A 15,506-nucleotide genomic window follows, 5' to 3' on the forward strand; every position below is an offset into this window, starting at 1 on the left:
GTGGTGCTGCTTTGAAGACAGCGCAGCTATATATAGTGTGTGAATATAGATCTTTTTACTAATTGGAGCCTAACTCTGCTCTTTTCCTGAGAAGTTTCTCCAGGGGAAGTAATTCCCCTCATTTGAACTAAATAATGTAAATATCAACTCAGGGAAAATAGGATGCCATATATATTTTTAACTTTTTCTTCTTGCCATTTATCCCTTAGCAACATGTCTTTTTAATGATAGATTTAATTTTTAAATAATAACACCTAGCCAAGGATCTTGAGAACTTTCCAATACTGAACTATCTGTATTTTCCATGCAGACAAACTAAGGCAAACACTACTTATTCAGCTTACCCAGGATAAGAGAGTACATCGCAGCCTGGCCTAGTTCATAAGGTGAAGTCTCAGCTCCTGCTAAGATCTACATCTGTACTTCATTTCATGCTCTGAGTCACTCAGCTGGCCTCGCTGTAAAGAATATAAGTAAATGTTTGAAAGATTGAAGCCTGCTGTTGACTCTGCACAGGCGAGGCTACAGCCTCGCAAAGCTAAATACAGCTCCTCAGCCTAACTAGGGCCACACCTTGAGTCTGCAGCCCAGGGCACCCACAGTTAAGTAAGGGAAACTATCAGAGACACCACCTGGCTACCTAAAATATGCCCAGGACAGAACCCTTGATTGAAATCTTAAATTCACTAGGAGAGTAAAGGGCATGAGTGACTCTTACTTGTGAGAGAAACTGAGTTATTGATAGACTTTTCATGCAAATATCATCTAAAAAAAGCCAAGCTTGAAATACTTGCCAACAGTGACATTGACACTGCTTTGGTAAAACTACTGATGGGAAGCTGAGAGGGAAAGTGTGTTAGCAGCAGGTAACAGCAAGAATATCTTCCATTTATTCCATATATTGGCTTTCACCCTGCCAGAGCCCTGTATTTTCCTCATACCTGTACTACCAAGAGAGCACCACTTAGTGGCTTGGGGCAAGGAGGGTTTCACTCACTGCAAACCGCAAAGAAGAGGAAGGTGGCACTGTTCCCACACAAGAAGTCCAGCGATGTCCTCATACGCAGGCACACGGGCCTGATGAGCAACTTTGCAAAACCTTCACAGGAGTGAGCACACTTGTGTCATGGTGTTGAGGAACAGGGGACAGGGTGGTGGAGCCCGAGGAAGGAAAGATATGCAAGAAGAGCGATTGGAGCACACCTGTGTCTGCTACTGTCACTCTGAAAGCCTGAATTCAGATTAGCAGCAGTCGCAGAGCCAGCACAGCTCTGCTGCCCGGCACAAAGCAAGGCACGGGCACTGCGCTACCACGGGAGCGCCAGGAGCCAGCCAGCCCTGCAAGTGTGGCCTCCCCATAAAAACTACTGAAAGAACAAATTCCTGCCCATGTAGCAGGAGCAGTTCCTGAGACTCCATCACAGGCTTTCAGCCCCAGACAACCGAGATCATGGGCTACAGAGGCCGCGAGTGCTGCAGGGACACGGGCTGGGGGGCAGAGCAGTCCACTCCAGCCCACAAGCCAAGATCAGCCTGTGCAAAGGGCCTTTCCAAAACATAGGCATTTCTTTTTGCCTAGATGTGATTTTTTAAAATTAAGCCTTATCTAGTACTTAGGTGACTGAGCACGCACTTAAAAGGAATAACTTCATGGACAGCAGAGGCAACACTCCAATGCAGAGGAGCGGAGAGCCTGTTGTCATGTCACTGCAGTCACGGTGACTCACGGGGTGTCACTGGGATTCCCATGGACTGCCTGGGGTTATTTCTGGCACTGCAGTGACATTCTGAAGAGAGAAGATAAAATAAACCGATACACTGACGCAGACAATCGTGAGAACACATGGCAAAGTGGAGAAAAGTAGAACATGATTGGGTTGTAACTAGGGTGTGTGGAGCAAACAATAGACTTCAATCTCAGCTTGCCTAATTTTAGGTAAAATTTAGAAATAAGGTTATATTGCATCTCGCTGTTGACAAAGGCTTGATATATCTGCCAAATCCGCTGAATATGAGGCATTCTGCCCTTGTGAACAGCACTGATGGTATGGATGGGGAGCTGCACGGAGAACAGGCTCTTTGATTTTGGGGGAACATTTAAAGTCTCATTTAACTCTCAGATCAGCACATTTTTACCCAAATACAGAGTTCCCTGTGTCACGATATTCTGAGTATGGATGACAAGTCAGTCAGTCATTGTCAAAAGATGGTGTATGTGACAGATGCACGGGGAAGATGTAGCTGGAGATACAAGGTAAGAAAAACATCACCACAATTTTAAGGGAGCTAAATAGCTTCTACTAGATTTATGCTACTGTGAGACCTGTACTCATATTCTGGATGAAAACCTTCAAACCAGCACAGGACTGAGACAAGCAGAATCAGATGCGTAATTCAGAAGTTTCAACTCACCTTATTTTTATTGAATTTTTCTCTATCAAAATTATTTTGGATGTAGCTGTTATTTTTTTCCCACAGCTATTCTAGGTAGCTGAAGTAGCACCTTCTACCCAAAGGGCATCTGAAGGTCATGTCCACACACCAGGAGCCTCTGGGCTGAAACGTGAGCAAGTCTGGATAGCTCAAATTTGGGACTACAGATTTACATAGCAAAGAAAAAAAAATAATCCTGGATCTTTTTAGAATATAGCACCATTTTGAGGTGTGATGGATACACAGGGACCCTAAGCTGCCTGCTGAACTGGCTTCGTCTCAGCTGGCGGCTCAACAGCCCAGCCATAATCCATTCACAGCTCTCTGACTGCAGTGGGATTAAGTCTCACCATGAAGTATAGGGTACAACCTGGTGTAAATTGAGGTCTAATAATAACTGCTGAGGAGCAGCTGCACCAAATGCACTGAGAAAACATGTTTGTTGATGCACTGTAGAAATTATTTACTATTATTTACTATTATTTACTATTTACTATTTACTGTTCCTTGGAAGTATTTTGCACCAGTTAATGTTGCTAAATGATTAATCCTTTAAAGGCTTCTGACTCCAACCCTTTTTTCTTCTACCAAGGAGCAATTGTGACAAGATGTTTCTAGTCATTATTAACATCCTCAATTACCCATGCAAAAATCCCAGTAATGCAGGACACAATATCCTCACTACAGTCTGGCAGATCAGGGTTCTGGCAAAATCTGTGGAAAACTGGGGATGAAAAACGACATTTGGGGCCAGACTCAGCCACATGACACATGTCAAAGAAACCAATGCACGTGTGAGCATTTGCTTTCTCATCTAGCTGAGTTCTGAATCGGGGCCTTGGGCTTTAATTAACACTTTGAGCGCACAGCATTTGTTCTCTAATTAGATGGCAAGATGCTTAAGGGAGTGAGGAACACTTTTTTCCCTTGTTATTTTATAAATTCTGTCTGTACTCAGAATTTAAAAAGAGATCATGATCTCAAAGCAGTAAGGTTGTTAATATCCTCCTTTGCATTTATCAGTGAGAAAGAGACTTTAATTGTTCTTTTTCTAGTAGCTTGAAAAAACATCAAACAGAAAATGGCTAAACAACCCAGTGATGGGGTGCTGTGAATTCCTGAGCTCTACAGCGCTCCTGGCAAAGCCTGTGAATCAGACGCTGAATCCAGCAGCCTAGAGAAACGTCACTGAACAGGATGCTATAGCTTTGCATCTGCTGGTGGGGGCAAGTGAGAAGGGGCTGGGGGAGGGAAGACAGGTACTGGAGAGGAAATCATGTCCTGACACTGCCCCCTCAGTCAGTAAATTAAGGCTACTGTAAGGATTAAGTGGGACATTTTGTAACACATCTTCAAGTACATGTTGTCTTACAATTTTGATATCCAGACTTACCAAGCATGTACAGCAATGTGAGGCAATGACACCAGGAGATGGGTGGTAGGAGGAATATTGACCTGGAAATTACTGAGTTCATCCAAAGACTTTTGAAAGACACATATTTATGCAAATTCTAGTACGTATTTGTCCTGCTCCAAGAAGAGAGGAAGCAGATGGAGGCGTGTTTCTTCTAATTTACTGCCTGCTTTTTCACACATACCCTCCACTCCCTAAGGAAGATGATCTTTCTATAGAAGCTGTATAAAGAGAACCTGAAGGTGGGTTCCTCACTCTCTGCCAAACATCTGGCAGCCTTTGAAAATCTCAACTCAGCACCAGCTTTGCCAACTGCTTCCTCTTCAGGCAAATGTTTTCCTCACTATCACACTGGAAGAGGAGCAGCCTTCCCACAATTCAGGCAGAAGGAGAAGAAAAGGAGATGTGATTTCATGTACCAGATCCTTCAGAACTGTGGACACAAATTATTTTGTCTCCAGCATCTAGAGTGCATTGAGATTATCGAGATTTTCTTCCAAATGAGTATGATCATTCCAAATTCCCTGTTCTGTTTGTAACCCAGCTCCCCCGAACAGGTACACAAATAATTGACTCGACTGCCTTGGAAGTGTATGAGCCCAAATCCTTTTCTTGGTTGCAGCAGAAATGGTGACTGTGGAAATGCCAAGCAACTATAGCACGGCCTTAGACGAGCAGGATGGCTGCTGGCGCCTCCGGCTTTAGGCGCTGCCTGCCCCGTGGGCCGAACAACCAGCTGCACCCAAGCCTTTCTACGGTCAGGCAGGCATTTTCTTGGCAATTCAGCTGTTTTGCAGAAACTGTTTTTTCATATCGTGGAGTTACAAGGGACAACATTTTTAGGAGTGATAATCTCCGCTCTTGTTTCTATCAGTTGTTTGATTAGTCATCCCAAGCAGCTGCTCCCATGAAATGTGAAAAGGCACCATTATATAAAAACTTGCATGAGCAACTAGCTGGTAATAAGAAGTAGCGTCCATTACCGCATCCTCAATATTGTTTTTACAGTGGTAAATCATCGACTTCACTAGAGCTGCTCATTATTTTCTTGAGGACATAAAAAGCAGATTTTTTTCAAGAGAAGCATAACAGATTTCTTTCATAGTTTTTTACATTCAAGATGTTGCACTTTAAATATATTTCTCACATCAAATTAAAAAGGCTTGCAGGAAAAGTCTACCACTGACTACATTTACAGTTTTCCCATACAGACATTTTAGGTAAAATGGAAAGAAATGTCAATGAGATGTGTGTCTGTAGGAGGGAACATTAACTGTCAGTTGCCCAAAAAGAAAAAGACTTCTATATCTTCAACAGAAAACAAGTTTTTTACTTTTGAAATGGATCAGCAACATTTTTGCAAAGATTTTCATTTCAGCTTTTTGAAAGGCACAAACATGAGCTTTTCAAGGACAGCATAAAACCACTTTGAACAAGGGTTTAAAATCTCCATTTTGAGTGTATTGTTTAAAATGGGTTATGAATTCACTGTCAATTAACTGAAACATGTTCCTCCTAAATGAAATTTCCTGTGTACACAATTCAGTCATACCTTTGGGACAAGATATACACTCAGTAATTAATCACAACATTACTCAGCCTTTTTGGTGTTTACCACCTTCCTTCAGGCAATAAACTCCAGAGTTAGTGAGATAAGCATCATAGAGGAGCAGGAGAACAGGGAACGGGCAGAAGCCTGCAGAGGAACTGAACACATTTCCTTAAGGTGTTCCACTGCCTTTATGTTCATAGTTGAAATAATAAATCAAAAACAACAAACAAACAGAAAGATTCTGTTTAAATCCATGAAGGAAACCAATATCCTTTGCTGTGTTAACACCTGCCTCAGCTTTAACAGTGTACACAAAATGTTTTCTCTGCATGCATTCAGACAGGATGAGAGAACACGGGGGATTAATTTTTCAGTGTATTGTATAAGGGCTTAGATACATAATTCACCCTGACTTCAGATCAAATATACCGAGTTGCGCTTTTTCCTCTACAGTGTTCACTGGCATGCCCTGAATGCATTGAAGACTGGTAGTGCCAGTCCTGTTCCCAGGAGCATGTGCTATAGCTGGGCTGGCACTCACTGGGTAGCTTCTGCTACTGTTTACTCTCACATAAAGCCCAGATCACTCTGGATAGAATTTAGCCCCTTTTTTTCAGTAATCAGGCCTTTTAGTAGGATATAATGGGCCTGCTTCTTGTCCCATACTGCTGCAAGTCACACATTACCTCACTGAAGTCATAGTACAACTTAGTTTCACATTAGTGTGATGAGCTGATGGAAGCCCTTTCTCTACTTCACTCAAACAGATGCAATCGATGGTGACGAGATGCAAATCCAGCCCATCACTGCTGAGATCTATACAGGAACATCGGCTTAAGAGGAGCCTGAAGTTAGAAGTCACAGTTCTTGTAACTTCAGACTCTTGCAAGGAACAGTGTATAACACTCTGTTATTACTCATACTCAGATAAATGTATAAGGAGACAAGTGTGGCCAGTATGGTTTTGTAATTACAGACAGAGCAGTTTTTTTTACGAGAGGTTTGCTTATATCAAACTCCCTATTTCAAACACTCTCTGTCCTTGGGGAATATGAGAGTGTGCATCCAGACTCTAGTTTTGCAATACAGGTCCATCTCTAGACATTTGCAAAGCATAAAATCAGTTTTCAAACTGATGGCATTGCATGCAGCAATGGAAACGGGAGAGCCCACGCAGCCATTCCACAGACTTTGGAGCCCAGTCTGCTCCTGTGCTGGACCTCCAGACTTTGGAGCCCAGTCTGCTCCTGTGCCACCACCTCCTCACTGCAGCACCAGTTCCGCACACCTGGAAAATGCGGCAGTGTAGCTGTGCTATGCAGAGCCCTGTGTCCATTGTACCAGGTATTTGTAATCCTGGGGCAGGGAGAGATAAAGTCTGGAGGTAAAATTGCACTTGAGCTGAGGCCAAGCTGCAGTACCGGAGCTGCTGGTGCTGTGCAGCCTGGGTTCTGACCTTCATTTCAGAGCCTTATCATTGCACAAAGCAGCTGTGCTCTGGCAGTTTTGGGGTGTAGATTGCCTTAAGCTAATAAAGGCTTTCAGATAACATTGCTTAAAGACTTCAGTCAACACTGTATCAGGGTGGACAAACAGAAGTAAGAATCAATATTCTTAATTCAAAATGCAATCAGTTGATCTGTAAAGTAAAGCATATTATACGTCTTGCCTGGGGATCTGCAGCATACCTAAACACAGGGAACTTTGACCAAAAGGAGGTTTTGATACTAGTCAAGTGTGAATGCCATTTCATGGGAGTTTGTGGAGCTTTATCCTACAAGCATTCTCCAGCTGTTCCCATTAAAAAACATGCTGTCAGTCCTGCTTCAATAAATACATTCACACTGCTGATTCTGGAATACTGTCAGTAGGAATGATGTTAGATATATTTGGCTCCCAACCTGTAATTCTATATGGTTACCTCTCATGTGTTTAAAAAAAAGGACTGAGTATGCTGGAACTGGTCTCTTTGCCTAAACAATGGAGTTCGTGCACGTAGACAATGGGGAACATGCTGCCTACCCCAAATATAGTACTATCACTTTTACACAACACTATCATTAACATCTGGGAAAAATAATTAATGTTCCATAGTTTTCCACATTAGCTTTGCTCTTTCCGATCTTGGTTTCACAGCAGACCTAGACTGGACAGAGTGTACTCCTTGAGAACTGTTATATTTACCCCAGAGCAGATGAGATGCTGCAGTTCCGAAGCAGACCCAAGGCCCCAGTCTCAGACTAGCAACCAGGCTGCACAGGGAGCACAGCTCTACCTCTCCTTTCCGCCAACAGACAACAGGTTTGGGCTTATAAGCTTCCGAGGTTAATTCTACTCCCACAGCGCTGTTAAGTACAACTGATGCTGCTGAAATCAGAGAAACCAGTCAACATTAAACAGCAAATTTTTATGTGGGAGGAAATGCTGCATTCCTTAGAGACATTTACTATATCTATAATTCTGCAAAACTTTTTTTACTGTTTAGTGAAAGGGGAATTTCTTGATTCCAAGTAAGTGAATCCAAGCACTGAATCCAACTGCTTGACTTCCACCTATGGAATAAACTCAAAACCACACGATAGTCCCTGACACTGGCTCTGACCCTGATTACACAAGCAAGGAGAACAGCATAGTTGCTCTCATTGAAAGCGTGATGATTCTGCTGGTGTTCTTGTATTGCATTTTTATTGCTTCCAAATTTACTGCCAACAGATCAGGCGCCTTGTTGGCTTAAACCTATGTCTTGTGGATTCATTTAAATTCTCTGTTTGTTAGCTTCTATATTTGGAAAGCTCTGCAGCCATCCACTTTTTGCAATGACATGTCCATTCTTGTCACAATCTTCTACTGAGCCGCCTATTAATAATGTCACAAACTATTAGTGCTTCAATTAGTATCACTATTCATTGTGTATGACAGCGTTTTTTCACAGAATTGTCATTTAGTAGTCAATGGTCTCACTTTTGTTTTTGCAAACGCATCAGTCTGTGACTGGAGTATCCACAAAGAACTAGCTACTGTCCATCTACACAATTAAAAAATCCCATTTCTGAAAAGCTTGTCTGTTACAAACCACTAAAAATATATATTCAAATGTACCATGTTCTCAACTCTGCTTTCTCGGGGGAGGGGGCCAGAAAAAGGGTGACATTGCTTGGCTTAATCACAAATCAACTATATTCCAACTATCAAACAAAGCGCCAGGAAGATCTCATGTTATTAAACTAAAAATTGATTCTTTATCACAGATCTATTATTATTCAGAAGGCCAATCTTACTCCTATGGAGAGTTTAAGAACAGGATAACAGCTGCAACAAGTCCAGGGAACGCATCAATAACAATCTCCAACATGCAGCCCTCAGACACCGGCTCCTACACCTGTGAAGTTTTCAGCCCACAGGGTGACGCGGGACAGAGTCAAAAATCTGTGATTGTCAATGTGCTCGGTAAGCGCCTTTCCTCTCTATCACTGCATTGTGGTTTTCTTCCCTTATTATGAAACATTGAATTCACAGCTGAAAATACGCAGGACCAGAGGGAATAAGAGAATGAGTGTGATAAACAAGGGCCATGTGGCAGGGAAGGGCTTGCTGTTGCAGATTTTGGCAGGGGTTGGGAGGCAGGCAGAGCCTGGGCTCCCTCTGGCTGCCAGACGCAGCAGACCTGACACCGCCCCACAGCCACTACCCTTGCTGGACCTGCTGTAAAATCTCATTTGCCCACCAGTGGCCTTCAGATCCACTTTGTATGGGTTGGATGGAAGTAATACAAAGTCCGTTTTGGATGGAAGAAAGCAATAGTTCAACCATAAAGAGGCAGTGCAGAAATGATGAAAAGCAGTGGAATGAGATATTTCACATCCTAGTAAGATAAAAGTTTGTACTAACCCCATCTAATAATTGCTTTAATATTGAGAATTCATACCTGGTCAGAGTGACAAATCAAAGTCATCTGAAAACATGATTCCAGCACCATTTGCCTATCTGCTAGTGGTAAGAAAAAGACATATGCAAACTCAATCCACGAAAAATTTAAGTACTACTGTTAATTCTCATCTAAAATTCTCCAAACAAAGAGTACATTTTGGAGCAGTTGAGTAAGAGATTGTAATTCACATGAAAAACAAGAAATGGTGTTCATTTATGCACACAAAACGGGGCTGTGTTCTCTGCTGGTATAGTTCCACTGACAGTACCCTAAAGAACCACAACATATCTATAGGTAGGAGATGAAAAATAATTGGTGAAGTGGAATAAGTGAAGAAAGAATCTTCTCCTGTGTGCAAAGTGAGGAAATGCTATCAAAACCGATATGTTTTTAACACAACCATAGTTAATTTATTTCCTTCACAACTGCAATATACTGAAGAGTCAGGCCTTGACCCTCTCCCTTTATGTGGAAAAGCTCCTGTTGTGTCCCTAAAGAAAATGATGCTGCTGTATGGCAGAATGCTGTATGACAAATACAGATTGGCCCATTATAACTAAAGTAATTGATAGCCTTCATCTCAACACCTCCATAATAATATTTAGCATGCAAATAGAAGAAAATATAATAAAAATATATACCAGGCCACGTACATATATTTAATATTAGTGAAATCTTTACGGGAGACCTTCTGGTCAGATCCATAAACAAGACTCTGGTCTCAGGTAGAAATCTGTAGATGGGGCTCAACTCTTATCACAGCACAGGACCAGAACTTGAGGTGAGTGCTTGTGGCCCCAGGTATGTACTCACGATGTGTCTGTTCTCCTCACTGTTATTTTACAGTCAAACCGTCAAAACCTTTCTGCAAAATAGAAGGAACGCCTGAAAGAGGCCACCTAATCTACCTCTTATGCAACTGTGAAGAAGGATTGCCTCGCCCTACCTACAGCTGGTACAAAATAGACGACAATGCCCTCAAGCCTGTGACCGAACAATTTAGTACGTAACTACAGGACTACCATACTGTGTTGCAGATCTGGAATTCCACAGTACCAGCCATTTCAAACACTGTGTATCAAATAGGGTAGTTAAAACCCATCCTCTTTTTCTGACAGTCAGTGTCACAAAATCATAATTTTATGTATCCAAACCAACTGACAGCTGTTCACAAACACAGGGCTTTTTTTCTATTTGTTTTAATAAAATCGTGTGGCATACTAAAGTCTTGTCTATGCCACTACTCCAAATTGTTAAAATGGGAGAAATATTTATGCCTTTACAGCTCACTTCTCTTGGAACTTTGAGGGAACTGATAGTCAGAATAAGTTAAGTCCATTCAACTTGTCATTCATGTGCTAAGTCCTCCATCCTGAAAATCTTCAGGACCTGTTACATTTTAATTTGTGAAGTTACACTGACAATAGTATCAATGTGGGTAGAACATCAGTCAGACAGGCTGATCTGCAGAGCAGGAGGCTGCTTCTCACGTTCTCATACACTCCTGCAGAATCCACTGCAGTATTTTTCAAGGAAGGTAAATGTTTTTTATTTAAAGAATATAAAAACTCTCAATGAATGAATAATTGGACAACCCTGGTTCTAATCTCTTAACAGCAATCAGTATTATCAACTAAAGAAAACAGTTTCCCTCTACGGTGTACAAACGTCAATCTGTACCTGCTCTCTGTTTGTCACAGACCCAAGCACTGGCATTCTTTACATTGGCAATCTCACCACCTTTGAAACTGGGTATTACCGATGCGTAGCCAGCAACAGCCTGGGGAACAGTACCTGTGAGCTTGACCTAAGTGCAAAATGTAAGTTTAATACATGAAAGTAATCACAAATTCGATATATGACACACACAGTTTACAGGAAACTGCTGTAACAACTTTAAATCTTACAGGCTTTGGAGAGCTCTGGAGTTTTCATCCTGGCATGCCCAGAATTTACACTGACCTAGACAACTGATTTAACATCCCCAGCTTGATTTCCCATGGGGAGCAGGAGCTGAACCTGGCTCTGATTGCAGAGCCTTTACCAAGAACCAACATACATGGAGTTTAGAGCAATTTTTTCCAGCCAACAGTCCCACCGAGCTCCCCCTGCCCCAGAATTTACAACCATCACTGAAATGTGGTGGTACAAGGACTGGGGAACTGTAGGTGTGACCACTAGCTAGAAATACTGCAGTCACGGAAAAATACCTTATTCTGACTGCCCTAAAGCAGTGATCAACCTTATCCCGACTGTTCTCAGGCGGTGGTCAAACACATTCGCATGCAGATTTTTCATGTAACCAGTAACATTTAACAAGAACCAAACATATGTTGTGCAACCAGCATGAGAGCTGTCCCTGACGTGGTGACTCAGATACTCAGTGTTCTACAGAATGACAACTGCACATCAGAGCTAAAAGCTGCACTGAAGTGGAAATAGGTGGTTTTGGCGGCCCACAAATGATCAAAGCACACGTGTTACATCTCACCTGAAAGACAGACTTAGAGGCAACCTGAATTTCAGAATTCGTTTACAAGGACTGAAGAGCAAAGGCCAGAGTTAACAGCCTAATGTTTTCTTTAGCCAGACATAAACATCAGGTTTATTGGGGCAGGGAGCTAACGGACAAGAAAGGAGGCAGCAAACCTCATATAAGCAGTTATCTCCTGGAGAATCTTTGGCCTCCTCCACTGAATTTCCATGGGACTTTGCTATAATACTACTTTTTACAAAGTCAAGTAATCTTTTTTGTCTTTCCAGATTCGGACAGTGGTGTTGTTGCTGGAGCATTAATTGGAGCAATTCTGGTAGCTGCCATCATTTGTGTTGTTGTCTGGGTCTTAACCAAGAAGGCGAAGAAGAGGAAGTCATCAAGTAATGAGATGCAGTAAGAGATTCTGTTTGCTTCTTTTTAAGACAATTATTTCTGTAAAGCACTGCTGATACTCCATAACAAAAGTGTAATTTAAATATTTTTTGAAAGGTAAATAATATGGGTTTTGAGAAAACCTCCAGAGTGAGAATATTTGCTTTTGTGTGACTTTTAAGCTGTTGCTCTTGCAACCAAAGTTGCCATTACCCTTTCCACTATGTCCACAGTCAGCTACCACTTACAAGTATGCTAAGTATCTAGCAAATGTTTTTTAAACATCACAAACTAAAAGTGGCAAGCTGGAAAAACAGTTTTTAATATTTAGAAGTTAGTAGTGACTGCTAATAGCAGGTGGAGGAAGTGAAAAAAGGAATAGCAGCTAAGGGTTGGCTCAGCAAATTTACTGGGATTGTACGCTCAGTTCGGTGCTATTTGAAATTACAGGACACATGCTTGGGATACTCAAATGGTAGGAGACACAAGGTTTAGTCAACAGAATGGAGCCCAGAATGTCCCTTTTGATCCTTCTCTGGAAATGCCTTTTCCTCTGTGCCTTGGTTGCTCATTTTTCCCTTAAATTGCCAAATCTTCAGGATAGGGATAATCTCACACACTATACAAAACTGTATTTAGCCCTATGATGTTAAATGCTAAACAAATACATGCAGCTGATGCCAGAAAAAAATGTCATGTGGACACTTCCCTGTAGCACAGGGCTAAGACCTCCTGATACAGAATTCTGCTAATCCACACCAGTAGCCAGTCACTCATGCATCTGATTTCTGCTTTCAGTTGATGTAGCATTAACATCTGATTTTGTCCTCGCATCCTAATAAGTCTTACTACATTGAATTAATCCACTAGCTTCTGATATTTTTTACATGTGAAAGTGCTTAAATATCTGGAGTCAGTTTATTATTGTTTGGATAAGATAAACGGAAATTCATACCTGTTACTAAAATATTGAAATCAATTTCAGCCTTTTCATAGCTCTTTTCTGACTACATTTGAATGGGACACGGAACTTCTCAGAAAGCTCACACCAAGCAGCGTGTTTTGCTGCCCCTTCTCAGACACAGTTTGCCAGCACTGTTTCCCATTCTGCTTTCATGGCTTAGCACTAAACACGCTAAATCAATTTTATTCTAAGGGGATCACTTAAACTAGTGATGCAGATCAGTCTTATTATCTAACACTCTGTCACTCTTCGTGTCTTAGCAGCAGTGATGCTGTTGCCTTCTCAGGTGCTCTTGGAACAGAGTCATAAGAATGAGGAGGTTGCTGTTTAGACAACAAAACCACAAAGACTCATTCTTTTGAAAGACTCTAGTGTGTGAAATCACAATTTCCATCCTGTCTTCCTGCAGAGAAATGGCTCCAAAACAGCCCAATGCGGAATATGTTCAGGTACCTAATGAAGAAAACATTCCTGCAACCACAGTTCCATCCAGCAATGCAACAAACGAATACCCGAGTGCTGATGAAACAGCAGCCTCTGGAACACCTGGAAATGATGAGAAGCAAGAAGCTGAAAAAGAAGAAGTAGCCTAGAGTTTTAATACAGCTTTGGACCCCTTTATACAAAAATTGTTGGCATTGAATTAATATAGAAGCGTGACTAAAATGGGCATTTGTAATGTGAATGACTGGACTGGAGACTGAAAAGGGTCTGTTACACATGCACTTTGTGAATAGCACAAGATTTAGCCTTTAAAGTTAACTAAATTTCATTTATTATCTAGTGATAATTATGCATAAATATAAAAATACTATCATCCACATTTATCCAACCTACTTTGCAAAACTAGTTAGGAAATGGGCTGAAGCATTTGACAAAGTAAGAGCTTTCCAGTCAACTACCACTAATGCCATGTGTATCTATCTGTACAGTCTGAACCACAGCAGTCTTCTCCAGAACGTGTTGGCCAACCTCATGTTTCCTGTGCACCAAGAACAATCATCATGGCAAATACACACCAGTGTTTAAAGGATCTGATTTTGCACGTCAAAAGTAAAAAGAAGTTTCATCAATGTCATCAGAGTGCAGAAACAGATGTTAAGACCTGGACCAATGAAATCTTGTGTGTCTGAATTGCACTTAAAGCTAAAACAAAGTCCTGGAAACTTTCACCCTGTTGCTGCATGCCATGGAATACATTTTGTTAACAGTGACCTGCTTGGCTTTAAAGTTTGCAAGGCACCAGCACTGTGTGTTTTAGCAGTTCTGGTTTTCAGTTAAGGGAACCAGCATTCAGGTACCCACTTCAGACATCAATTGACTGGTTTCCAGACAAGAGGAGCTGGAAATCTAGATCACTTGCAAGGCTTGTCATACAGGCACACAAAGCATCAGATTCCTCACGAGATGCAGACAGAGCTGCTTTCAAAATTCAGAAATGAATACTGCCTACTAGACTACACCCTAGTTTTGATTGCTTCCTCTACCTGAGGTGATTTAAATCTATTTCCAGGCAACTGCCCTACCCACTAAGCAACACACTCCTGCTACTTTTCCACCAGTCTCTTTAGCCCAGTGTAACTTCAACTGTTTTCTATAGGTGGAAGCATCAAAAGGGAAGGTAAGTATTGAATGCACACCAACAGCTCAAGGACCGCAGGGCCCAGGTGAACACACGCAGCCTCAGCAGCTCTCTTCTGAATTACATGAGGCAGATATTCGCTGACACAAGGAGACACTGGTTTCAGTCTCATGCACTGTAGAAAAATGTATCTGGCTCAGGGATCTGGAACTTTTTGGCGCTTAAGTTTTTTATAGGATCTAATGTTCATAAATCCTTTAGTGACTGTTTCTAGCCTGTAAACATCAGTTATATGCAACTATCATCTTTAAAATAGATGAATGATACATCTGTGATACAATTTTCACTTTCAGTCCCTATAGCTATTGGTATGTTCATCAACAGTGACCACAACAACAACAAAAAAAGCTAGCAACATTTAAAGAAGATGTAAGGCATGAGATCCTAATTAAGACTCAACTTGGATCATCAAGCACGACTGTATTCACTGCCCTTTCTACCCAGCTTTCTGGCTTTCAGATATTTGTCTTTGAAATGTGCGTCCTAGTGTTTAGCATCATTGCAGAGTAAAAGAGCATTTATAGTGCTCTTACTATTTTAGCTAAAACCTGCTTGTGCTGAACTATGAGGGTCAAACCCTTACTAACAGCAACACTGCCATATTCTACCAGTGGGTTCTCGCAGTCCTCTCTCCCCAGAGCACTCAGGGTAAACCTTAAGTCACGACCTGTACAGAAATCTCTTGTTAACCAGTCTTACTGACT

The 15,506-nt window shown here is 41.6% G+C and overlaps 2 protein-coding genes across 2 annotated transcripts in view; one reads left to right on the forward strand and one right to left on the reverse strand.

Moving 5' to 3' along the window:
- Positions 1-13,753, forward strand: part of VSIG1 (V-set and immunoglobulin domain containing 1) — a gene marked incomplete at both ends in the record, with an annotated part of 39,428 nt that extends 25,675 nt beyond the window's left edge. The window contains 6 exons of the mRNA XM_082062192.1: positions 2,147-2,254; positions 8,648-8,846; positions 10,174-10,329; positions 11,028-11,147; positions 12,091-12,217; positions 13,570-13,753. Of these exons, the coding sequence (XP_081918318.1) occupies positions 2,147-2,254; positions 8,648-8,846; positions 10,174-10,329; positions 11,028-11,147; positions 12,091-12,217; positions 13,570-13,753 (894 nt within the window). The remainder of the gene's footprint in view (positions 1-2,146; positions 2,255-8,647; positions 8,847-10,173; positions 10,330-11,027; positions 11,148-12,090; positions 12,218-13,569) is intronic.
- The window catches only part of LOC309444195 (synaptotagmin-like protein 2), a 77,748-nt gene that overhangs the window by 60,584 nt on the left and 1,658 nt on the right, over positions 1-15,506 (reverse strand). The gene's annotated exons all lie outside the window — the stretch shown is intronic.

This window comes from Streptopelia decaocto (genome assembly GCF_964273445.1).
Source record: "Streptopelia decaocto genome assembly, chromosome: 10".
Classification (NCBI taxonomy): domain Eukaryota; kingdom Metazoa; phylum Chordata; class Aves; order Columbiformes; family Columbidae; genus Streptopelia; species Streptopelia decaocto.